The following is a 26,319-nucleotide window of genomic DNA, read 5'->3' as shown; positions in this document are numbered from 1 at the left end:
TGGAGCTCCAAATAAATGTATTAATATAAGGTTTATATAGATATAGCCCAATGGAATAGATAGCCCAGAAACAACCTTCACATATGAAAATCATATGGTCAAATGATTTTCAACAAGGGTGCTAAGAATATTTAATGGAGAAAGGTTGTTGTTTTTCAACAAATGGTGTTGGAAAAACTGGATATCCAGTTTTCATTTCATTTTCAGCCTTTATTCCAAAGAATGAATTTGAACCCTTACCTAACACCATATACAAAAATTAACTCAAAATGGATCAAACACCTAAACATAAGAGCTAAAACTATAAAACTCTTAGGGGAAAACATAGGATTCTTCATGACATTGGATTTGGCCATATTTCTTGGATGTAACATCAAAAGCACAGGCAACAAAAGAAAAAATGGTTATTTTGGAATGCGTCAAAATTAAAACCTTTTGTGCATCAAAGACACTGTCAACAGAGTGAAAAGACAACCCATGGAATAGAGAAAATATTTGCAAATCATATTTCTGAAAAGGGTTAATATCAGAGTACATATAAAGAACTTCTACAACTCAACAGCAAAAAATAAACAGCCTGATTAAAAAATGTGCAAAGGACTTAAATAGACCTTTCTTCAAAGATATGCACATGGCTAATAAGCATGTGGAAAGATGTCGAACATCACTAATCATTCAGAAAATGCAAATGAAAAGCACAATGAGATAATACTTCACACACAGAAGGATGGCTATTATTAAAAAACAACAACAAAAAAAACAGAAAATAACAAGTGTTGGTGAGGTTGTAGAAAAATTGGAACCCTTGAACACTGTTGGTGGGAATGTAAAATGGTGGTGCACAGTAGAGAAAACAGTATGGAGGCTCCTCAAAAAGTTAAAAATAGGCTTACCATATGAGGGAATTCCCTGGCAGTCCAGTGGTTAGGATTCCGTGCTTCCATTGCAGGGGGCACGGGTTCGAACCCTGGTTAGGGAACTAAGATCCTGCATGCTGTGCAGCATGACCAAAATAAAAAGAATTCCCATATGATCCAGCAGTTCTGTCTAGATACACACACAAAAGTATTGAAAGCAGGGACACAAACAGATATTTGTATACCCATGTTTATAGCAGCATTATTCAGAATAGCCAAAAGGTGAAAGCAACCCAAGGGTCTATTGATGGATAAATGAATAAACAAATGTGATTTATCCATACAGGAGACTATTATTCAACCTTAGAAAGGAAGAAAATATTGTCACGTGCTACAACATGATGAACCTTGAAGACATTATGCTAAGTAAAATAAGCTAGGCACAAAAGGACAAATATTGTCCTTATATGACTCCACTTACATGAGGTACCTAGAGTAGTCAGACTCACAGCGACAGAAAAAGAATGGTGGTTGTCGAAGGTAGGAGGGAATGGGGAGTTATTGTTCAATAGGTGTAGAGTTTCATTTTGGGAAGATGAAAAAGTTCTAGATATGGATGGTGCTGATGGTTGTACAAAAGTGTGTAAAGTGTGTATGCATTTAATGCCACTAAGCTGTACACTTAAAAATGGTTAAAGTGGTAAATATTAAAATTAAATTAATTTAAAAAGAAGGTTTGTAGTAGACACAATAGGTTATCTAGCCAACATTTATCATCTCCTTTTATCCTTGTTGGCGGAGTCCCTATTTTGTTTAGGTGTGTAGACCTTGCCTATGTGACTTAGGGTGGGGACCCTGTCCCAAGTTCAGCTATAAATTCTGATTGACTGCAACAAATCAGGATTACTTTCATTACACTGCTGGTGTGTGTGTGTGTTTTATGTATATGTGCAGTAATGTGTATTATAATATTGTTTATAAAAGCTAAGTATCGGGAAACAAAACACGTAAGTGTCTCTCAGTAGGAGGAGACTGGTTTTAGAAATCCTTGCACAAATGAGAGAGTGGTCTGTAAAAATCTCTGTAAAAAAAGTATATCTCTATATTTATTAACATGGACAGATGGTCATATTTTTGAATTTTTTTAAACGTTCCCAAACAGCAGTATATAGCATTGAGGAGTGAAACTGGAGAGAGAGAGAGAGAGAGAGAATGGGTAGAAGGATTGAGAACAGGAGAAACTGGTTGGTTTTTTTAAGGCAAAATATTTTTTAAGGGTAGATATTTTTGGTCAGTGAGATGGGAAAGGAAGTGAACTGGGAGATTTCTGGGCAAGGTTTTCTTGCTCTCAAGGAGCATATACCAGAAAATACTGTCCCATTTTCTTCTAATGAATATTGTGCCTGAATGTGGCACCTTGAACTATGCATGAGGAAAACCAGCTCCAGGATGAAGTAGCTGCTGAGTCCAGTAGGGTGGAGAAATGGAAGGAAACTGAGGCCTTGATAAGATCCTTGTTCTGCTGATCATATTGGGCATGGAGCCTTTCCCTCTGAACTTGTTTAATGTGAGGCGATCTATTTCCTTCCTTGTTTAAACCAGTTTGAGTTGAGCTTCTGTTCCTTGCAGTCAGAAACATCCTAGCTGAAATGAGACATTTCAGAAAGGTAAACTGTTCCCACAGAATTAGCTTTTCTAGTTTGAGGAAGTTATTTTAAACTTGAGTCAGGCTCAGGTTAAATGTCACAGTGGTGTCATTTTACCTTTTATTCATGATTTGCTGTCTCCTTTTATGGGTCTACTTTTGAAGTCATCGTGTTTATTATTCTAGAATTGTAAAGTGTAGAGTACAATCGACTGGAAATGAATACAATGTACAAAGTGTTGTTTTTATGGCACTTTTATATTTGGCAAAGTATTTTCTATTTTCCTTGGTTTTTCGAAATACCAGGAACTGTACATGAAAAACAAACAAGACGCTTTATGTTTTAAATACATCCTTTAATTATGTACATCTCTTTATTTGAAGAGAATTTTGGAAGGTTTGAACTGAAAGAGTGTATTTATTAGGATGCTTTTGTTTTGCATGTAACTGAGAAACCCAATTTAAACTGACTTAATGTTTAAAGGAATTTATTGGCTTATATAACTAAAAAGCTAAAGGTGTGTTACATTTCAGGTAAAGCTTGATCCAACAGCTTAACTGCCTTTTTATCCTTTTCATAATTCAATAGTATCAACTTTATTCTAGTGCTAGCTCCTCCCACAGTATGAAAGATGGTCAGCAACAATTTGGGCTTATATGCTTTCTTCATTTGTGTCCAGCAGGGGGAGTTTTCCCAATTTTTCGTTCTCCAACTTTGGTAATAAAATCACAGGCTTCATTCTCAATAGACCAGTTTAGGTCATAAATCCATCCCTTTGTCAATCATTGTAGCAGGGTGGATGGAAATATGCCTGTTGGCTTAAGCTGTTGATTGGCTACCCTTGGAGGTGGAGGTGAGGTCAGGCCCGTTCAGATTACATGCTGATGTATGGAGGATAGGTGGGCTTAGTGCCACCCGCAATGTCCATTTTACAAGGAATGGAAAGAAAGGAAGCCATCCATCCCCTGTGCCAAATATCATTAGATATTATTTCTGTGTTTCTCTTTTAGTGTTACATTGCTTTTCTTTTATGTTTTCGTCTCATTAGCAAATTGTTTGCAACAGAAAACTATTTGGCAGCTATTAATGCGTACAACTTAGCCATAAGACTAAATAATAAGATTCCACTACTGTATTTGAATCGGGCTGCTTGCCATCTAAAACTGAAAAACTTACACAAGGCCATAGAAGATTCTTCTAAGGTATGTGTATCTATTTATTTATATATGGTGCTTTAAAATTGCTATGCTCCTATTTATTGGTTTAAATGATGCCCTTATCTTTTGTCAGTTAAATTTGAATAAGTGAGTTGCAAGGATTTTAAGAATCTTGCTTTTTACATCTTTTTACTGAAAAAAAAATTCTTTTTTTTTATTTTGTCCATGCCACGTGGCTTGCAGGATCTTAGTTCGCCAACTAGGGATCGAACCTGTGTCCCCTGCATTGGAAGCACAGAGTCCTAACCAATGGACCCCCAGGGAATTCCCCCCCAAAAGAATTTTTTTTTTTTTAATGGACAAGGAACTAGTGTTTCTTGAGACTTCAAATTAGATTAGAGATCCCCTATCAATTGCCCTGGTGTATCAGTTGAAGTTCAGAAGGAAATTAGTAAATGGTTGTCAGTTTGTGCTCACCTTTTTTCTTATTAAAGTTTTGCAGACTTGATGCGAGATAGAAGAACACTTGGTGTCACTACCGCTTGCACAGTAAAAGGATATCTCCATGATTATTTTTCCATTTTCAGAGTAACTTAGTAAATTCTAATTTCCATTATGAATATCATGTCATTATCTTAAACTTCTAGTTTTTTCTGTTTCCCCCCCCCCCATATCAAAGTAACTTGTTTTAAGGGAAATCACATGCAAAATCTCTTATGTGTCTCCTTGAGATTGAGGATATGGAGGAAACAATCAAGTCCTCGTATTTTTTTTTTTTTTTTTTGCGGTATGCAGCGGGCCTCTCACTGTTGTGGCCTCTCCTGCTGCAGAGCACAGGCTCTGGACGGGCAGGCCCAGCGGCCATGGCTCACAGGCCCAGCCGCTCCGCGGCATGTGGGATCTTCCCAGACCAGGACACGAACCCGTGTCACCTGCATCGGCAGGCGGACTCTCAACCACTGTGCCACCAGGGAAGCCCTAGTCCTCATATTTTGATCTCATTAAGCTATTGAAGATGTGACAATATTTTTGTGATCCAGTTTTCCTTTTAGTAGCATAATTTCAGGCACAAACAAATATTTATTGAATGAATGAATAAACGGAATCACCAAATTTAAATATAAAAGCATTATATATAGTATATATAATACTATAATTAATAGCATTAATTAAATTAATGCTATTTAATCATCCCTGCTAGTAAAGGTAAAGCTGTAGAGGTTTCAAATGATAAACTAAATCATAAGTTTGGGGGCAAGGGTATGAATCTCATATAGGAACAATTGAACAAGTCCTAAAATTGTTCAACATAAATGTATGTAGTTGATAAATTCCTGTCCTAGTTAAGCCAAAAATTTAGGTGGGTGAGGGCTTGAGGCTTGTTTTAAAGTTGAGTTTTATCATGTTTTTGCTCAAGTGTAAATTAGGAAATTATATTTTTCCCTATTTTTTTTTCTTTTTGTAAGGCACTAGAATTATTGACACCACCTGTTGCAGACAATGCTAATGCAAGAATGAAGGCACACGTACGACGTGGAACAGCATTCTGTCAACTAGAATTGTATGTAGAAGGTAAGAAATGACAGAAATGTTTTAAGTTCCAAGTTATACTCTAAAAAAAATGTCATTGCCATTATTCAAGATGACTCCATTATTTTATACGTTTAGCATTTAATTTATTCTTTGCAATTTCTGAGAAAACAAAAGATGATTTGAAATATTTTAAAAAATCATTGTTGTAGAAGGGAATTAACACAAGATATAAACATCTCCCTAGGTCTAGGGAGATGCTGTAGTATCAGACAAGTTTTTTTGTGGAAAGATGTGTGATAAATGAGTCACTTAAGATATAATGGAAATTTCAAAATGAGCTTCTTTGGTCAGACACACAGACACTACATACATACATACATACATACATACATACATACATTCATAAGCTCAGAAATAACTGATCTACCACAATGTATGATCAATTGCTTATTTTTGTGAGACCGTACTAAGGTTTGTAATTCAGTCTCATGTGTATGGAAGCCATATTTATATAATTTTTATTGTTTTAATTTTTATTGTTTTTCATTTTTAATGTAATTAAGGACTATTTGCAGTTACTCATATTGCCCCCGAGTTTTATCTTCAGTGCTCTTCTTCCCATACTTCCCTACCCAGATTCCCGTTCAGTTTCCCTTTATTCAAGGCCTAAAGCCCTATTCCTGATGATGTCTTGCCAGGGAATTGGCTTTAACTTATAAAGTTTTATTATTTCTGACTTGTTTGTAAGCTTGTTTCTGCCATTTTTAGGTTTTTCCAACCAAAGCATCCAAATTAGGTTTATATGCCTATCCTTTTTTTTAAGAGTCTTATTCAGCTTCATGAGGATAAAAATGATCAAGACAGGAATGAAACACTGTAAGCATTCTTTAGGAATTGCAGCATCCTAGACTTTTTTGAGCTAAAAGGACCCTCCCTTCATTTTAAAGATGAGAAAATGGAGACTTAGAGACATTAAGTGATTTGCCTGAAGTGGCATGGCAAATCAATAGCACCTGGAAGTCAAGTTTCCTTAGAAATTCTTCTCACTGATATTTTTGTTAAAGATTTAGATCCAGTTATATATTTTTAACAACCAGTCCACAATGCTTTCCTTTTTAACCAATTTTCCTCAAAGAAATTTTGTAGATAGGATAATTAGAAAAAAAAAGAGAGCACAAACTATAGTCTATAAATTATATAAAGTATGGATTGAGTCTACCAAAATTATTTTTTAAAATCTAGAATTTTGAAAGAAGATGACATTTATTACTTTTTCATGGAGGTGATAAAAATGTCCTTTTGATATATGAGTTTTGAGTCTATTCATGCTTTAATGAATTTAAGCTGTTAGCTTATTTGTATTTCAGTTTAAAAAAACTGCTTCTTACTGAATCTTGAATGAAATCATAATTATTTCTGAAATTACTGAAAAATTTCTTCAGTCTCTTAGAGACCATGTATGTGAAAATGGGAATCTGACTAAAACCCGTTGCTTGTGCTGAACCATGGATTTAATGATTCTTTTTATTTTTTAAAAATATTGTTTAGATAACACAAGTATTTATAAAGTATTTTATTCATCATCATTGCTATATAAATATAGGCCTACAGGATTATGAAGCTGCCCTTAAGATTGATCCATCCAACAAAATTGTGCAAAATGATGCTGAGAAGATTCGGAATATAATTCAAGGAACAGAACTAAAATCTTAATGACTACTAGAAGCAACTAGGTATTGTACTAGGTATTGTTCTAAGTTTTACAAAAATAACTGGAGGCATTAGGAATCTGTGCATATTATGGCTGATTATACAGAATCACTTTCTCTTTAGTTCTGTACAGGGCAGAATATTATAAATCTGTAGAAAATGAAATGTTTGATTTCAGTGGTTTTTGAATAAGTAAGTCAAAGTAAGAATAATCTATTTTAATTATTTGTTTCATATTACAACATAATTGTATTTTTTTGTCACTGAATTCAGCTTGCCCTTATAACTAACAAAATATTTGTTGGTGTGATTACCAGGACGCTTACTGATTCATTTTTAACAAGGAGAAGTTTAAAATAAACGATTGTATTTATAAAGTATTTTTGTTTGTATTATATACTACTCTATTTAATTGTCTGAATGATTGGGCTTGGTATAATCAATACTGATGTTTTGACTTAGTCTCCAAATGCACAGGACCTTCTTTTAAAAAAATACTGCTCCGCTACCTGTTGTTTGAGGTTAGAACAGTTTACCCTAGTAAAACAACTGTTTGGGAAACCTTATCTTCAACTTTAGTTGTGGGAAGTGTTTGCCAAAGTGTCGATCATATTTCATAACACTATCTGGTGATGATAAATTTTCTAGTGAGATTTTTTCTAGTACCTTCAAGTACATCAGGAAAAAAACAAAAGAAGGCAGCAGGGACTTCCTTAGTGGCCCAATGGTTAAGAATCCGCCTGCCAATGCAGAGGACATGGGTTCGAGCCCTGGTCCGGGAAGATCCCACATGTCGCAGAGCACCTAAGCCCACGCACCACAACCACTGAGCTTGCACTCTAGAGCCCGAGAGCCACAACTACTGAGCCTGCGTGCCACACCTACTGAAGCCTGTGCGCCTAGAGTCTATGCTCCGCAACAAGAGAAGCCACCACAATGAGAAGCCCACACACCGCAACGAAGAGTAGCCCTTGCTCGCTGCAGCTAGAGAAAGCCCGTTCGCAGCAACAGAGTCCTAACACAGCCAAAAATAAATAAATAAATTTATTTAAAAAAAAAAAGGAAGCAAAGGTGAAAATGTTAACTTAGAGTGTTATGATACTGACACTGGATTGCACCACCACTTGTGTTGTATCTGTGATGATGCAAGCATTAAGCAAAACCAGTACAGCTTCCCTTTTGCATCCAATAGTTGTCACATTTCTCTGTGATTATATGTAGAGGATTTTTAGGAAAACAAAACAAAATTTTTCGGAGTAAGTTTTATAGTATTTGTTCATCAGGTGTCATTCAAGTAGATCATAAAACAGCCTCTTTCTTAAAGAAAAAATGCAGTACTTTTTTGAATATGTAAGAGTATCCTAGTTCAGCAACCTTGAAATTTTTTTTTTTTTTTTTTTTTTTTTTTTTTTGCGGTACGCGGGCCTCTCACTGTTGTGGCCTCTCCCGTTGCGGAGCACAGGCTCCGGACGCGCAGGCTCAGCGGCCATGTCTCACGGGCCCAGCCGCTCTGCGGCATGTGGGATCCTTCCGGACCGGGGCATGAACCCATGTCCCCTGCACGAGCAGGCGGACTCTCAACCACTGCGCCACCAGGGAAACCCCAACCTTGAAATTTTTACTTCTATAAAGCAACTCTTGATAAATTCTATAGCAGTTCTGCCCAGTTATCAGACCTTCTGGTGAGACAGGATTGCTTTTTTCTTATAATCAACCCTTGTTTGGTTTTTTGTTTTAATTAATTAATTTATTGGCTGTGTTGGGTCTTTGTTGCTGCAGTGAGCAGGGGCTACTCTTTGTTGTGGTGCATGGGCTTTTCATCGCGGTAGCCTCTCCTTTGCCAAGCACGGGCTCTAGGCACACGGGCTTCAGTAGTTGTGGCACTCGGGCTTAGTACTTGTGGCTCACAGGCTCTAGAACACAGGCTCAGTATTTGTGGTGCACGGGCTTAGTTGCTCCGCGGCATGTGGGATCTTCCCGGACCAGGGCTCAAACGTGTGTGCCCTGCGTTGGCAGGTGGACTCTCAACCACTGTGCCACCAGAGGAGTTCCCCTGGTTTGCTTTTATTTTTAAAAATAAATGTAACCAAAATAGAGGTGGTTCTTCTGTTTGACACATACCAGTTTGACATTCAAAATACTTTAACCAAACTAGTCTTTCCTCATGTTCTTCCTGTTGCAGGAAAAATGGGGCACGCGAGTATGGTCATGTCCCAGGTCTTGGGTGAGTCCCTGGGATAGGCCGCCAAGTGAGGGTCCTTGGCTTCGCGTAGGAAAGAATTCAAGAGCGAGCCATAGTAAAGCGAAAGCAGGTTTGTTTAGAGAGATACACATTCCATAGTCAGAATGTGGTCCGTCTCAAAAGGCAAGAGTGGTGCTGAGGTGTGGGGGGGGATCGTTTTTACGGCTGGGTAATTTCATAGGTGGGAGGATTATTCCTACTATCTTGGACAAGGGGCAGGGATTTCCACAGCCCACTTTTTGGCCTTTTGTGGTCAGCCTTGGAGCTGTCATGGTGCCTGTGGATGTATCATTTAGCTAATGTATTGATATTACAATGAGCGTGTACTGAGGCGCAAGGGCTACTGGAAGTTGAATCTTCTGCCATCTTGGACCTAGTTGGTTCTAACTAGTTTTTTTTCTGCATCCTCAATGGCTGTGTCATTCTTTTAAAGGTTGTGCCCTGCCCCCTTCCCTCCTGTCTCATTCCTATTACTATCTCAGTCAGAAAACAAAAACTGGCCCCAATAGCTACCATAAGAGCAAAAGAATCTATTTTTGGAGGAGGTAGAAGAAGGGAGTCTTAAGTAGTTATTTATTCTTTTTGACCCTATCCTCTAAGTCTTGGTTTAAAAGCAACAGACACTCATTTGTATTCACTTGACCTTTTTTATGAGCAATCTTCTATTAAGGGACTTCTGTCTTAGACTGAAGTAGTGATAGAGTTAAAATATAGATATAGACATTCCCATTTCATTTATGATAAAAACATGTTTCCCAAATAATAGTGTGATCATTAAAGCCTATGAATAAAATTATTAAAAGAAAAAATTGTCATGGTAGTCCTTTGACATGACCAAGCCAAAGAAGGAAGGATTTATTACTTGCAGCAAGTAAGGAGAACACTGGGGATCTTTCCTGAGGCAGTGTCTCCCAGAACAGCAAACTTGGGGAAGTTTTAAGCTAAGGGTCCATGCATATTCATGAAGGAGCTTGAGCAGAGAATTCTGCATGGAATTGGGCAAAGGTCAACAGAGTTCCAAGCTTTAGTTGATTGAAGTCATGAAGGTCAGAAAAGGTCAACATCATCATCCCTTAGCTTCCAGTAGATAATGGTGGTTGAGCCCTGGAGGGGGGTTAAATTCTTCAAAACAGCTCAAGAAAGTGCTTCAGGCTAATCTTTACCATTGAAACAGATCTGGGAAGTCTTTCTTATCTGATTTGTTGTCTTTGTTGTTGTTCCTTCTCTTGCCTGATAAGAGTACTTTGTTCTTTTGTTCCCTTAAGATTATTATTACTGAGGGCAAGCATTGTGGCCAGGCTTAGATCACAAAATGGCTTAGGCCTAAAATGGCTTCTCTTATGTCAGGAAAACCATGCCTGGATCTCTTTCTCTGAGGACCCCCTACCATAACTGCTTATTACATAAATACACAGTGTACACATTAATTAAAGAAAACTTTTCCGCTAAGTTGGTAATAAATATCAAAGCTATATCACAATTTTGCATGCAAAGGAAAAACTGCTAGTTAGTCCATTTTGCAATTGATCCTTTATAGAAATAGGAAATGTTAAAAAACAGAGTTCAAAGTCTGAAGACCTAATTGGCCTTATTCAGTGATTCATAATTTAAGCAGTATCATATCTAGGAACTAGAAGCGCCCTCTGAAGGGTTGTACAAAAGGGAAGGTTTTTATAGAAAGAAGGGTGGGGCACAAGGGAGCTATTGATGAAAAAAAATAATGGATTATTTTTAGGCTAAGACATCTTTTTGCTGGGAAAGGTTTTGTCAGGCAGATTGCTTCTTCTTCCTTTAGGGGGTTGGCGGGAGTTGGAGAGGGCCCAAGTGACAGATTACCTCTTGGTGCTGACCAGCAAATTCCAAACTGATTGATTAAGATTACATTTCTGGGAAAGGTCAAAACTGCAGTTAGGTTAGGTATTAAATCATGGGCTTTTAACACAAGTGCTGCCATTTTGGGCCTGTGATTTTTCTCTTTAACAGAAATAATAGGAAATAGGAATAGGAAATAATTAGATTATTGTTAGACTAGATTTTTATTTTAGTTATTATTTAAAATATTTATTTATTTATTTATGGCTGCATTGGGTCTTTGTTGCTGCGCGTGGGCTTTTCTCTAGTTGCGGTGAGCAGGGGCTACTCTTCGTTGCAGTGCGCAGTTTTCTCATTGCGGTGGCTTCTCTTGTTGTGGAGCATGAGCTCTAGGCGCACAGGCTTCAGTAGTTGTGGTGCGCAGGCTCAGTAGTTGTGGTGCTCAGGCTTAGTTGCTCCACAGCATGTGGAATCTTCCCAGACCGGGGCTCGAACCCACGTCCCCTGCATTGGCAGGCGGATTCTTAACCACTGCACCACCAGGGAAGTCCTAGACTAGATTTTTAAAAAGAGTATTTCCTTACATGCCACTTGCCTCTTGACTGACAATCGCGTGAGAGTCAGCTAGGGTGGGTAAGTAACTAGTTTCACAAAATGTGTCTCTATCTCATTAAACGTGCTTAAGCATTTTGTCAGGGATGCTCATTTCCTCCTTTCTTTCCAGAAAGAGAACTACATCAAGCAAAAAAAGGTTTGTCCCAGACCAGGTTTGGGATAACTTTTCTTTTACACATTTTAGCTTTTTACTGACAGAGGTAAAAGTATTACTCCTAATAGATAAATGCTGTCTAATAGTTAAATGGAAAGTAAACACATGTATTTAAGTAAACATATCCTGTTCCAGTTTCTTAGTATCACAAAATACTAGAGCTGGACAGTAGTTACAGCAGTAAAATCAAGTATTACAGGAACTATTACAATAGGAGAAAAGAGCACTCAGTATAGAACTGGGTTCAATTCCTACTACAGAATGGACAGGTGATGATTTATAGCCAAGGAGCAATAGTGGGGTCGGGGGGAAGTGGGGAAGGGGGTGGCTTGTCAGTGGATAGAAAATTACTGAGAGGAAACATCAGGGGTAGGGAGATTCTGGCTAAACTAACCTAACAGGATTCCTGCTGAAGGCAGGCCATTTTGATCAGATATCACCTGGGAGAAGGTGAGAGATGAGGAATTTGGTTAGATATTGAAGGTGATCAGATGTTGATGGTGGGATTGTGGTTAAACCGATTTAACAAGATTTTTTTTTTTTTTTTTACATCTTATTCTCTTCAACTAATCAACATGACCACCGGTGACACAACACTGTTATTGACACACAACACTCAAAAGTGGGGCCTCTTTTCACTCCAGGGGGACAAGTCAGGTGAGTGGGGCTTCCCTCATGGGGGCAAAGGAGTCGGGGCTGCTCACCTGAGGGGCGGGTGTCATGGAACCCACCTCTTGGTTGTGATGGTTTCGAGTTTCCCCACCATTCAGGATTCATGCCCATGCTCCCTTCTGACCTCCATATCCATAGCAGTTTCAAGTTTCAGCCTAAGCTCAGATCAGTTTCTACTCTCCCCTTTGCTTTCACCAGTGACCCTGTGACCCTGTGTTGAGCTCCTCCAGGAGGGCACTTCTTAAGAGTCAGGCTTGCGAGGAGTTGAAGGAGAGGGTTTAACAAGAGTTTTGTTACAACTAGGCTCTTAAGGACAAGGCCCAAGTGTTACCCAAAAACTGGGTTCACCTCTTGGTGATGTCGAGCCAAAAGACGCAACCAAGGGAAAGAGCGAAAGAAGGACCCATTTATTATTTGCATTAAGTAGGGAGAACACGGGCGATCTTTCCCAAAGGAGTGTATCCTTGAACAGCAAAATTAGGGAAGTTTTAAGCTAAGGGTACAGGTATATTCATGAAGGGGCTTGGCTGGTGTATGCATATTTATGAAGGAGCTTGAGCAGAGAATTCTGCATAGAATTGGGGCAAAGGTCGACAGAGTTCCAAGCTTGATTGAAGCTATGAGGGTCAGAAAAGGTCAACATCCCTTAGCTTCCAGTAGATCTGGTGTTTGAGCCCTGGAGGGGGTTTAAATTCTGCAGAACCGCTCAAAAAAGTACTTCAGGCTAATCTTTACCATTGAAATGAACTGAGTCTTTATTATCTGATTTGTTATCTTTGCTATTCTTCCTTCTCTTGCCTGATAAGAGTTCTTTGTTCTTTTATTCCCTTAAGATCATTATTACTGAGACCTATTCAAAGGCAAGCATTGTGGCCAGGCTTAGATCACAAAATGGCTTAGGCCTAAAATGGCTTCTCTTATGTCAAGAAGCTATATCTAGTTCTTTCTCCAGGGAACCCCTACCCCATCTGCTTACACAAGGATGAGGCCTAGTTGAAAAAGTGGCTCAGAGGAGCATGTTTAGAGTTTGGTCAAGGAGAGACCACTTGCCATTGGCAAGCCAGGTTCTTTCCAACAAACCTCATCTATGTGGAGAATCAAAAAGCAAAGGACTTTTGCACATACCATCTGGGGAAAAGGTTGGTATATGATCTCCCAAGAAGCCTGATAACAAGGGTGTGTTTCATTACCTTATTGAATTGATCTGGCTCAGTCTCACTCTCAAAGACCCAAGAGCACCCTCAAGAGCTGGCCCATCTTTAAGGATCAGAGTCACATTAACCAAGCTCAGGAGACAAATAAAACAGATTGCCTACTTATTATTAATTCATAATCAGAAATTGACTGAGGATGTTCATTGTCACGGTAGGTTAAATGAAAATTCATTTCTCTTTATAAGCAGATTTGATATGGTAAATCAAAATAAAGTTGCTTGGCAAACAGGGACTCAGAACACGGATGATTAGTTTAATGAATGGAATGTTTCATGGCATCATATATGCAATTCTACATAACAGGCTTCCTTTTTCCTACAAAGTTTAGGATAATTCCCTTTGTTTACAAGCCTTAAGAGATACTTCACTGTAACTAACTCTGGTGTACTAACAATAAAACCAGGTTAATTCTTCAGGTCATGACAAGGTTACCAGCATCTTCTCTTTGAAGTGTGATTTGCCCTTCTTTTTTTTTTTTTTTTTCTCTGAAAGAACATTAATTGAGTAATTTATTTAGTTGATGTTGTGATTTGCCCTTCTACAATGTTTTAAAAGCATATGACTCTAAGACCATCTTTCTCTTAAGATACTCTCTTCAAGGATCTACTTTTGACAGTACTTAGAACATACTTCATTTTAGCCTTTTTATGACCTAAATGAACATGGTTTTTGTTTAATAAACGAACTGCTTAGTATAGTACCTAGAACATAATAAACTCAGAATAATTTTGAGCTATTATAGATAGTAAAAACCAACCAACATTATTTGGTCAAATATATTAATTAGATTATTGATGGGGTAAATTATATTTATGATAGTCTTTTAGATTATAGCTAAAAGAGGAAAAAGACCTAAACAAATTGGTAAAATATTCCTTTGGGAAGGTAAGCCTTCAGTTTCATTTGAAGCTGAGAGTTCATGCTGTATTTCAAGAAATGATCAGTCAATAAATGGAGGTAAAACTTCAAATATTCTGATAATTGTGGAAAGGAAGGAAAGTTTGCCTAAAGTATGTGAGTTTTCAAATTAATTTGCTTTAGGTATCTTCCAGAAGAATTGATTGTTCAAACTGTTATCTGAAATGGAGTCTTTCTTTTTGGAAAAATTACAGAGTAAGTTCACTTTTTATACTTTAGCATAGCATATTCCAAATATACTACTTTATTTAGTGTATCTCACAAAATAGTTAAATTAATACTTTACAGTCCATATGCTAATGCTTTTTTTTAATTGTTCTTACGTATCCTAGTTCTAAATATACTATAAATTGGTGAATAATTCTGTGTTCATCCTATCTGTGCCTTTGATTTTATACACTTTAGCTTTTTTAGTCCATATTAAAGAAATATTACTGTGTAGTCATCTTTAGCTACATTTTCTCTATGGAACTGATTACTGTGGGTGAGAGGTTCTCCAAATGTGGTTCCATCAAAATACAAACATGCTATATTATGATCCTGTCTTTAAAAAGTAACCTTTGCCCCCATATCTGTTTCCAGCTATCACCCCATTTCTCTGTTCAGTATACAGCAAAACTAATAAAATGTAGTTTTTACTTCTTGCAGCCTTTTTTTTAATATATACACATAAAGAACTGCTTTTATTGAAAACAGTACAACATGAATCATAATGTTCAGCATTAAAAATGTTTCCACTAACGGAACATTTGAAATTAACATTGCATTAGAGGGGAGGGATAAATCAGGAGCTTGGGATGAACATACACACACTACTCTATAAAGATAGATAACCAACAAGGACATATTGTACAGCGCAGAGAACTCAATATTCTGTGATAACCTATAAGAGAAAAGAATCTAAAAAAGAATGAATATATGTATATGCATAACTGAATCACTTTGCTGTACAACTGAAACCAACACAACACTGTAAATCAACCATACACCAATAAAATTAAGATTTAAAAAAAAACACTGCATTAGAAAATTACAGAATATGGTCACCATGCCTATGAAAACTACAGTCAATTTGTCAACAAAACAGTTAAGCTTTGTTCACTGTTCTTCTCCCCCATATGTTTGTGGTTATTAAGACCATTTACGTTAAAAATGGATCAAGGTTTAGTGTCGGTTCTATAGATATGATGAGTATTTTATCCCAGGTTTCCTGGGACACCCCTGGTTGCAAATGACTGTATCCTGGTTTGGGGATGGGAGGATGTGGTCCACACTGTTGGCTTTGTGTGGTGAGGGTCTCCTGATCAAGGTGTGAAGGGGTTAGAATGGATCATTTGGATAACATCTGAGACAGCAACAGAACAAAAGGGTACAAGAACGAGAAAGCTGTTTGAGCGAAACTGGTGGCCCTTGAAGAAGCAGGCAAAGGTGTCAGGCAAGCATGAGGCCAGGATGTGTCTGGGCAAAACAACTTGAGGGTAGATCAGGCAACCGTCTTGGAAGAGGAAGTTGGTTTTCTTGACTCAGCAGCTTAGTCACCTTCCGGCATCATCAGTGTCAAATACTCTTTAGCCTTCAGGGCCTGGCCACGGGCTTCTGAGGTGGTTTCATCACCTCGGAAGGTGGGGATTTTAGAAGGGTGGGCTTACAGGTTCATTTGTGGGAGAAACCTTCATTCCTTCTTCACATGAATCCATTCAAGGGCTTCCTCTGTGCCTGGCAGCCTGTGAGAAACTGGGCAGGACCCAGAAATGGCCAAAACCCAAATCTTTGCCTTTGAGGAGTTTTCAGTCCAGTGTGGGGGACAGGCCTATAGAGTAGTAAATTATAATCCCACCGTATCAAGGATTCCTATCTAGATAGAACCAAACACTGAGGGGCATAGAGAGGAGAGAGCCACTAACCACGGGATAGCTGGTGTGACTCAGGCCGGCCATCATGTAGTGGGCCTCACGCAGTCCTTTCTAAGTCCTTTTCCCCCTCAGTGGGTGAGTACAGGGAATAACAAGAATTGTTCCTCCTGGGGCTGTATAAGTGCTTCTGAGAAGCCCCCTTATCCTTCCAGGCTCCTGTTGATCCTTTTCCTATTTTATTCCCTTTAAGGACCTGTCAGAGTCCAGGCAGGAAACAGAGAGTACACTCAGCTGCGGTGTTTAAAAGGCTTTTTAGTGAAGTGACTATTTACAGAGGTTTGGGTAGCTTCCCAGAATTAGTAAGAGATGTTGTGCCCCCAGCAGCTGCCCACAAAGGGAAGCCTCTCGCCCACCTGCCCTGCAGAGACAGGGGAAGAGGTGGTGGTGGTGGCATCCAGGTGAAAGCCAGCATCCTGGGAGACGGGCTGCTGGACAGGAGCTGCTTGCCCACAGGGCACCATGCCAGGCATTGAGGAATTAAGGATCAACCAGCCAGACTTGGCCCTCACCTTTATGGAGCTTATGGTCAAAGCAGACTGTCCTGCAGGCCCCAGGGCTCTGGTGATTTCTGATCTCTCTCCCTCATTCCTTATTGGCCACGCCCTCTTCTTACCCCATGTGCTCTAGGGCCTAGGGGATACCAGCTGCAGGGCCAGGTGGTATACATATAGACATATATAAATATTTACATGCTAATAACATGCAAATAAAATATTTACATAAATAAAATTTATGTACCATAAATACATAAATGTTATACATATATGGACATAAGTATTTACATATAAATATGTACACATATTTTACATTTACATATTTACACATATGTATATTTATATGTCTCATACACACATGTATAACATAAACATATAAACATTTATGTTCTATAACATTTATATATAAATATGTATACATATTTATACATATGTCTTTTGGTCTGTTTTCCCCTACTAGAATTTATTAGAATCTAGCCTCCATGAAGGCAAGCTCTTAGTGCCTAGAATAGTCCCTGGACTTTGATAGGCACTGAATGACTACATAATTGCATTCCAGACAATATGCTTGATTCCAAGATACTCATCCTTCCTAAGAATTTTAGCAAGAACAACAAAACAAAAGGCCTAACCACCTGTCATAGTAAGGAACTTTAGGTTAACCTCTAGATTCTACATAATAAAAAGTTGACTTCACTTTCTACAAATCAAGCACCTACAGTGAAGGGGGAAAAGGGTTTGTATACTTTATGCAGAGAAAAATCTGGTAAACTCAAATTCTGTTGCATCATTTACCTGGAAATCTTGTGCAGTGCCTTGATTTTTGATGTTTTAGAGGAAGTGAACAAAACTAATTTTTTTTTCTTTCTTGTGCCAAATATCATATTTTGGGATATTTGAAAGAATTTCATGAGGCTGCAGTTTGAGCTGTTTCCTCACATCAAGCCATTTTTGTAAATAGAAGATTCAACTTTTCTGGTCCCCTAGTGACTCACAAGATTATTTTTTCTAATTGATGTTAATATCCTGAACCTGAAACCAACAGGGAAAAATAAGAACAGTGATTTTTTTTTTTTCCAGTAAAGGTACTCAGATCCAACTGAACAGGAGGTTTCAACAGATGGCAGCTGAAATAAATCTCTCTATATAGTGGAATTACAGAGTTTAAAGAATTGTATAGCCCATAATCTACCACTGCTCATGCTCTATGTTAAAGATGTAGCAAAGTAATTACATTTGGGGAATTCCCTGGTGGTCCGGTGGTTAGGACGCCTCGCTTTCACGGCCTGGGTTCAATCCCTGGCCGGGGAACTAAGATCCCTCAAGCTGCATGATGAGGCCAAAAAAAAAAAAAAAAAAAAAAGTAATTGCACTTGTAAAAACGTGCAACATTGTCTCACATTTTCATTCTTGTATAAGTAAGGTTTCTTCTGCCTGGATGGACCTTTCCTTTGATTTGGCTTTACCTTCTCCAGAATGTTTCTTCTGATCTTGGTCTCAATTTAAGCAATTCTCTGTGTCTGAAAGACCTTTTACATAGTTTACATTACATAAATTATCATGTATTATTAATTTGCTACTCTCATTCCCCCCAAATATTGTTTATTGAAACAATAAAAGACACTTTTCTATTTCTGTGTTCCATTTTCATTGTATAGCACCTGCCATAAGTAGGTGTTCAATAAATATTTGCTAAATGAATGAATAACAAGTCCTCTCTTCCACCAGTTTAGCAGTGTGAACTAACGTTCCCCAGGTTCTAAGCTATTAGTTGAAATAACAGAAAAGTAGGAAATTACTCATCAGAATCTTCCTTAATTCAGTTTTCAAAATTACAGTTCCTGTGTTCCTTTGTCTTGATAAATATACTCAGTAGACAGTTGAGATCCTGAAAGCCTTTTGAAGCTTTTGGACTACATGAACGAAATAAAGCTAGGTATAATAAAATGCTTTCTACCTTTTATTCTATTTTGAACACATTTTTATTTAAGAAGTCACTGTCATTCAGTTATCAGTTGAAATGCTTTATTTCTTAAAGGTATTTTTTAAAAAATAATTCAAATCTTTTTATATTTCAAATTAGCTATCCTAGCCTTAGATTTAAAACTCATTTTTCCTGAGTATATTTTCTCTTTATTTAAGAGTAATATATTTTCATAGAGTGTGTTGAAAATTAGGAAAATCAAGGGTTCTTGTTCTGTCAGGTGCAGTGTTTAGAGTGTTATTTTGATAAAATCCAGTAGCTCTGATATTGCTTGAAAATACTTGGTCCTTTGGAGTATAATAGCAGGGGAAAAACTGTGGCATGGTTAAAAATTCACCATAATTACTTGAATTGGTTTTATACATAATCATCTTAGGTTTTGATAGTGAGGTAGCTGTATGGAGTGTCTTTGGGTCCAACATACATGAAAACACAGGATTGCCAGGGTTCACACAAGGAGGCAGTTGTTCAGGTTTCATTTCTGTTTCTGAATTTGAAGCTGAAGTAATTTTCTTATCCTAAAAGATAAATGCATAAAATAATTCTCAATTATAAAGTTCTGAAAAAAACAGAATTATTTAAACTTAGCCCTAAGCCTTTCTTACCCCACTACTCACAAAAAGTGACTCGAAAAAGATCAAAGACAAATGTAAGATCTGATACCGTAAAACTCCTAGAAGAAAACACAGGGAAAAAGCTCCTTGGAGTTGGTCTTGGTAATTTTTTGGATATGACAACAAAAGTACAAGCAATAAAAGCAAAAATCAATAAGTGTGACTACATCAAACAAAAAAGCTTCTGTGCAGCACAAGAACAGCAGAAGGAAGAGGCAGCCTTGGAATGGGAGAAAATATTTGCAAACCATACATCAGATAAGGGGTTAATTTCCAAAATATCTTTAGAACTCATACAATAGCAAAAAACCAAACAATATAATTAAGTAATGGGCAGAGGATCTGAACAGACATTTTTCCCGAAGAAGACATACAGATGGCCAACAGGTACATGAAAAGATGTTCAACATCCTTAATCATCAGAGAAATGCAAATCTAAACCACGATGAGATATCAATCCACACCTGAAGAATGGCTATTATAAAGTTAAGAGAGAATAAGAGTTGGCGAGGATGTGGAGAGAAGGGGACCCTCGTGCACTGTTGGTGGGAATGTAAATTGGTGCAGCCACTGTGGAAAACAGTATGGAGGTTCCTCAAAAAACTAAAAATACAGGACGTCCCTGGTGGCGCAGTGGTTAAGAATCCGTCTGCCACTGCAGGGGACGTGGGTTTGAGCCCTGGTCTGGGAAGATTGCACATGCCGCGGAGCAACGAAGCCCGTGCACCACAACTACTGAGCCTGAGCTCTAGAGCCTGCGAGCCACAACTACTGAACACATGTGCCACAACTACTGAAGCCTGAGTACCTACAGCCTGTGCTCCACCACAAGAGAAGCCACCGCAAAGAGAAGCCTGCGCACCACAACTAGAGAAAGCCCGCGCACAGCAACGAAGACCCAACGCAGCCAAAAATAAATAAATTAAATAAATAAATTAAAAAACAACCAGAAAAACTAAAAATAGAACTATCATATGATCCAGGAATTCCACTTCTGGGTATATATCTGAAGGAAATGAAATCACATCTTGAAGAGATATCTGTACTCCCATGTTCACTGCAGCATTCACAATAGCTAAGACATGGAAACAACCTAAGTATTCATCAACAGATGAATGGATGAAATTTTGGTATATACACACACACACACAACGAAATATTATCAGCCATAAAAAAGGAAGGGATCCTGCCATTTGCAGCAACATGGATGGACCTTGAGAGCATTATGCTAAGTAAAGTTAAGTCAGAGAAAGACAAATACAGTATGATCTCACATATATGTGGAATCTGAAAAAAAAAAAAAAAAAGTCAAACTCAGAGCAGAATGGTGGTTGCCAGGGGCTGGGGATGGGGGAAATAGAGAGATGTTGGTCAAAGGGTACAAACTTCCAGTTATAAGAAGAGTAAGTTCTAGGGATCTAACGTACAGTATGGTGACTACAGTTAACAATACTGTATTATATAATTGAAAGTTGCTAAAAGAGTAGATGTTCTCACCATACCCACACACAAAAATTTGTGATTATGTGAGGTGATGGACATATTAACTAATCTCACTGTTAATCATTTCACAGTATATATGTATATGAAAGCATCATGTTCTACCTTAAACTTACACAATATTATATGTCAATTATACCTCAATAAAGCTGGAAAAACAATAGAGAAGAAAACAAAAACTTAGCCCCATCTACTCTCCTTTTGGGAGTCATTTTCTCTGGAGGACATTGAAGAGTACCCATTCAATTATATATATCTGTACAGAGCAAACTTGTCAAAAGTATGTACAAGGTAGCTTTTTAAAATCCTGTACTAGAACTATGAGAATTTATAAAAACGTGTAACTTATAGAGTAAGACTGCAATAGGTCATAGTTCGAAGAGGACGTACAGCTTAATTTCAGAGTGAAAAGGGAACAAGATAAACATTCGGGGATCTTAACCTTGTGGGGGATAGCCATTAAGCAAATAATTATACAACTGACTAATTGTGGTAAGTGCTATGAAGAAAAAAAATTCAGGATATTTATGAAGACATATAGGGGGTTCTAACCTAGTGTGAGGGCCTAGGAAGGCCATTCTGGTGAAGTGTCGCTGAATCTTAAGACTGGAAGGCAAGCGAAGGAAAAGATAGAGGAGGGCACAAAGAAAAAGCATGGCCAAAGTGGAGTAAGTTAGAGTGAAAATGGCTGCAGATGAGAATAGAGGGGCAGGAGCCAGATCCTGAAGGGTCTGGTTGGCTATGTGAAAAGTTTAGATCTTTATGGTAAAAGCAATGGAAAGCTATTGAAGCGTTTTAAGGAGAACCATGTCATGATGTAATATGCTTTTTAGTAAGATTACTTTGGCTGCCGTCAGAGACTTGAATGGATGTGGAGAGGAGCTTCAGTGTTCCATGTGACTGACGATGATGATTTATAGAAGAATGGTGGTATAGAGAGACTAGTAAATAAATTTGAGACACATTTTGGAAGTAGAATTCATTGGACCTGGTGATTGATTGGATGTGGATAGTGAGGAAGAGGGACAGATCAAGAAAGACTCCCACATTTCTGGACAAACATTTGGGTAGATGGTGGTGCCATTTACTACAATTTAATATGTAATTAACATATATAATAAATTTAATAAATATTTAAAATATACATAACTTAGCTATTTGGGGAGGGAGGGAGCAAGATATTACAAAGAATGGGTACAAAAGTGCATATTGCTTTCTAGCAATGCATATAACATGCTTATCCTTAGTAAAGTCAAGTCTATAAAAAACATCAAGCTTCAATAATGAAGGTGAAAGAATTCAAATGGAACACACTATATGCACCTTGTTTATCACTCATTCAACAAATACTGAGTACCCACTGTGTACCAGGCATTGTTAGATGATGGAAAAATAGTGATCAACAATCTAAAGTTCCTAGAACTTACATTTTATTACCTAGAAGACAAGCACATAGGAAACCAGCTCAATAATGTTGGGAAACTGGTTATTTAAAAAAAATGTAGGTCTTCACCTTCAAATATTAGGTGTCACCAGTTCTGGGTTCTGATGTTGCCAGTGATAATAGCTGCGTGACTTTGATAAAATTATTTTGCAAGGATTCAAATTCCTTGTCTATAAATATAAAACAAAGGAGATGGATTAGTTTTTTTTCTTTTTCTAATCTGAGGTTATAAGGGCTCTCCAAATGTAGCAATAGGAAAGTGATTTTCAGTTATTTGAAAAACATGAAGGAAGTGTATATTTACTTGTGATAAGGCTCTTAAAAATGATTGTGGTGTCCATGTAGGCAAAAAATTTTGGTAGTTAAAAAACCCTCCAAATTTGGCAACTTCTGGAATACTTAAGATCTAAGTCCTTCCAGATCAGAAATTATATTATTATATCTAACCTCATAGAGATTGGCAGGGTTCTGTAACTCTGACTTTTTAAGGTTGCATTAAATAGAAGGTTGTTTATATGCATTAAAATTCTTTTGCTTTGAAGACTCTATAGTAGATGCTTGTGATTCATGAGGCTGAGACCCTTTAAGAATTCTAAATCCTTAAAACTAGCAAGCATATAATCTCAGTTTCTCCAACTCTAAAAATGGAGGAAAGAATATTGACCAAGTTGCTGTGTCACGCTTAAGTTAGGATCAAATCTGGGTCAGATTAGTTCGGTTCCTCTTAGACTAACTCAGCTCCCTCTGAATTCTTGGGTTATTCTACTTAATGTCTCTGCAAAGTTAAGTTCCCCACTGTCAGGAACCTATTTGTTTTGAAATCTTGAGTTCAAACCTGCAAATGTGAAGTATTTACTCCACTTTCTTTTCTTTTGTTCAGATTTGAAGAAGTATAATAGAGTGTTGGAGGAGTAGCACAGGCAAGAACTTTGTGGCCTAGATTCCAATCCTTTATCATCACTGCACCTTTGTTTTTATATTGTCTGTAAAACTGGGAAAAAAGGGGGAAAAAAAAAAACAACCTGCCATAGTTCCTGTGGTTGTGGAAATGAAAGAAAATCGGATGTAAATGATACGCTGCTATATAAATGGAACCAATTTTTAACATTTTCTTTTTTGCAGGTATACTTCAATGCATATGCATGATCTTCCAGAATTCAGTTCTGAAATTTACAGGTTAAGAAAACTTTACAGTAGTCTGCTACCATTTACTAACATTCATTATCTTGTAGGAAGCTGGCAAAGCTGGAAGTAGAACTCATCAGTTCTTGCTGTTTATTCTTTTTTGACACTGCTTATTGTTTTAAATATCAAGAGCACAGACATTGGAGAATAGTAAGTCACCAGAATCCTACGGTATCACAACAGGTCAGCTTTTCTCAAAATGTCTAGGTTCTCTCAGCACATGGAAGGCTTCTTAGGTGGAAGGTGCTGCCCTGTGACTTGTGAGAAAAAGTACCAACCCTAATTTACTTTATGGACACCAGTCAGGTTGCCCAGGGCAACCTCAGTCCCAGAGGTTGTGACTTTCAAATCACCTTCTGCAACTGGCTCTAAAATTCTGATCAACTTTGAATCAAAATGGAATACAGAAAACAGAATCTAGTGAAAATAGAAGACAAATTTTGTTGGCATAATCCGTACCACACAATCTGTAAAAGTTAGTGTCTACTGAAATCTTTTAGACCTCCAGGACAATTCACAAATGTTTACGGACTTGGAAACAAAATACCCCTTGCTTTTACTTTATATCCTAGGCCCTCACTGCAACTTTCTTATTTGGGTTTCGACCTCTTCAAATCTGGTATTCTTAAAATGTAGAGTTCAAAACAGATACAATCAAAAACAAAACAGCCTAATATAAAGAATAATAAAAAGATTACTTTAAATTCTCTGCTAGGTTATACATTGGGTCAGCAACTGTTACTGAAGGAGAAGAAGGTTAATGAAAATTATAAATGAATCTTTTAAAATCGATTAAGTCTAAAATTAGACTGTGCAAGTGCCTTGAAAATCTACAAATAGATGGTATTAGCTTCCTTACTAATTTAATTTTCAGGCTCTCCTAGAATTAGAGAAAACCAGGCCACTTTGACTTTTCCAAGTCTTTTGTTATAAACACACACACATTTTTATAAAGATAAATAACAAGCTACTGAAATAATAAAAATGCCCATTATAGAAGCTGTAATTATAAAATTAAAAAAAAAATTTTTTTTTTGGTTTTGTGTCACAGTTGATGTTAACTACAGTAACAACAAAAGCAAAAAAAACCCTGTAAGTCTAATTTTGAGGCACCCTTTTGTTTCCCCTCAGGCCCACCATCCTCCTTGTTCATGTTTTTCTTAATTTATCTTTTTCTGGCCACAATTAGGTGACAGAGAATTAAACCTTAACTTTCTACTGTTTCCATCAACAGTGAGTATAAATGCACCATATACTTTTTTCCCCTCATATCCTTTTTTGAACAAGACACAATGTAAACAGATGTCAAATTAACAAGGTACGTTTTTCTTGTTCAAAACCATCACGGCATTTTGCAATGGGGCATGAGTTGCATACCATCCCCAATCATCTTTATACCTTCAGAGGCAATTCTGGCTTAATGCAATGCATGTTACATCTGTGTAGCCCAGCGGTTGCCTACAACGGTGGGGTTTTTTTGGAGGGTGGGGGGGGGGGTGGGAGTGTGGGGTGCCCAAGTTTATAGTAAAGAGTACCGACAGTCAAAAACATCCAGCCCTCTGCCCAAACCCACCCAGTCGCCCTCGGTCATTCTCGATATCTTCTTTTTTTTTTCGGCAAACGCAGTCTTTTCCTGCAGCGGATGGCAAGGCCAGCAAGCGCCGACTTTTACTACACCCAATTAAAGCAGCAAAGAGAAGGCGAACCGTCGGCTGGATGGATACGTGTAAACTAATCGGCCTAATCCCGGGAGCCGTCCTCCAGGGTGGAATCCTTCGGAGAGGCTGTAGCAGGCCGTCTCCACAGTAACCGGCCGCGGCGCCTCTGCAGTGCCGGGGCCCGGATGTTGTGAGGATCACGGCCGCGGGGCCCAGCTTCCGGCAGCCTGCCGGCGGCGGACTGCGCTCCTCTTCGGGAGTCGTAGTTCTTCCCTCCGCCGCCGCCCGGTATAAGGCGCGGGCGGGACTACGAGTCCCGGCATGCGCCGCGGCGCCCCGCCGCCCTCCGCCTTTCGGCTGCGGTCGCCTGCGAGCAGGTTGTTGTTTTTATGAGAGGCGTCACTGCTCTCGGAGCTGTGACCGCCGCCGCCGCGACAGCTAACGCCGTCGGGCGGAGGTGGCGCTGCTCCTTCAGGTACGGCCCTGGGCGAGTTTGGACCCCAGGAGGGGAGTCCGGGCCGACTGTCGGGGTCCTGGCTTAGCCGCCTGGCGGAGGCGGTCGCGGGGTTTCCGCTGAAGGGTGGCTTGACCCTAGGCGCTCGGTGTTTGCGGCCGCCTGGGTGGCCTCCTCGGAAGGCGAGTCTGCATCCCCCTTGGCGGAGCCGGTCCGGTGGTTCTGCAGCCTCGGTTCCCTGCGTTGCAGACGCGAGCGGTGTGCCGGGAGTGTGGGGGAGCCGACAGCCCAGGGGACGCACCCGCCTTCCTCCGCTGGGCTGGCTTAAGGCTCTCCTCGGTCCTGATTGATGAGAATCCATATGGTAAGATGTTATGTGCGTCACTCCGCCGGGTTTTCAGCCGGCCGGTCTTTTTTGGTGACGTTTGAGCCCCGTGGTGACAGGAAGAGAAAGATTAAATAATGTGTTTGAGATTTCTGCTTGTGAGCCTGGCTGATAATGATCAAATCTCCCTGTCTATCCTGTTCCGCCTCCACCGGTCC

General features: G+C 38.7%; 3 protein-coding genes across 7 annotated transcripts in view; 2 read left to right on the top strand and 1 right to left on the bottom strand.

Annotated features, from left to right (window-relative positions):
- The window catches only part of DNAAF4 (dynein axonemal assembly factor 4), a 77,806-nt gene extending 68,484 nt beyond the window's left edge, over window positions 1-9,322 (top strand). Inside the window, exons 7-10 of one of the 4 annotated variants that reach the window (XM_073801034.1) lie at window positions 3,552-3,705; window positions 5,127-5,232; window positions 6,797-6,926; window positions 9,086-9,322. In XM_073801034.1, coding sequence (XP_073657135.1) covers window positions 3,552-3,705; window positions 5,127-5,232; window positions 6,797-6,906 — 370 coding nt within the window. In that variant the 3' untranslated portion in view covers window positions 6,907-6,926; window positions 9,086-9,322. Of the gene's footprint in view, window positions 1-3,551; window positions 3,706-5,126; window positions 5,233-6,796; window positions 7,388-9,085 lie in introns of those variants that run through there. The other 3 variants (XM_073801035.1, XM_019946749.3, XM_019946757.3) reach the window with 3 other exon arrangements.
- Window positions 9,323-15,053: 5,731 nt separating this feature from the next.
- PIERCE2 (piercer of microtubule wall 2) lies at window positions 15,054-25,370 on the bottom strand. The gene is made up of 2 exons (XM_019946773.3): window positions 25,238-25,370; window positions 15,054-19,439 (listed from the first exon to the last, which is right to left on the bottom strand). Exons 1-2 carry the CDS (start codon window positions 25,253-25,255, stop codon window positions 19,092-19,094), a joined length of 366 nt encoding a protein of 121 aa, XP_019802332.1. The 5' UTR covers window positions 25,256-25,370; the 3' UTR covers window positions 15,054-19,091.
- A 632-nt stretch (window positions 25,371-26,002) lies between these two features.
- CCPG1 (cell cycle progression 1) overlaps window positions 26,003-26,319 on the top strand; it is a 38,499-nt gene continuing 38,182 nt past the window's right edge. For both annotated transcript variants that reach the window (XM_019946715.3, XM_019946690.3), the window contains exon 1: window positions 26,003-26,140. The gene's annotated coding sequence lies outside the window, so the exon portion shown is untranslated. The remainder of the gene's footprint in view (window positions 26,141-26,319) is intronic.

Source organism: Tursiops truncatus, chromosome 2 (assembly GCF_011762595.2).
Source record: "Tursiops truncatus isolate mTurTru1 chromosome 2, mTurTru1.mat.Y, whole genome shotgun sequence".
NCBI lineage: Eukaryota > Metazoa > Chordata > Mammalia > Artiodactyla > Delphinidae > Tursiops > Tursiops truncatus.
The sequence above is the reverse complement of the archived record's forward strand: the minus strand, read 5'-3'. Positions and strand labels throughout refer to the sequence as shown.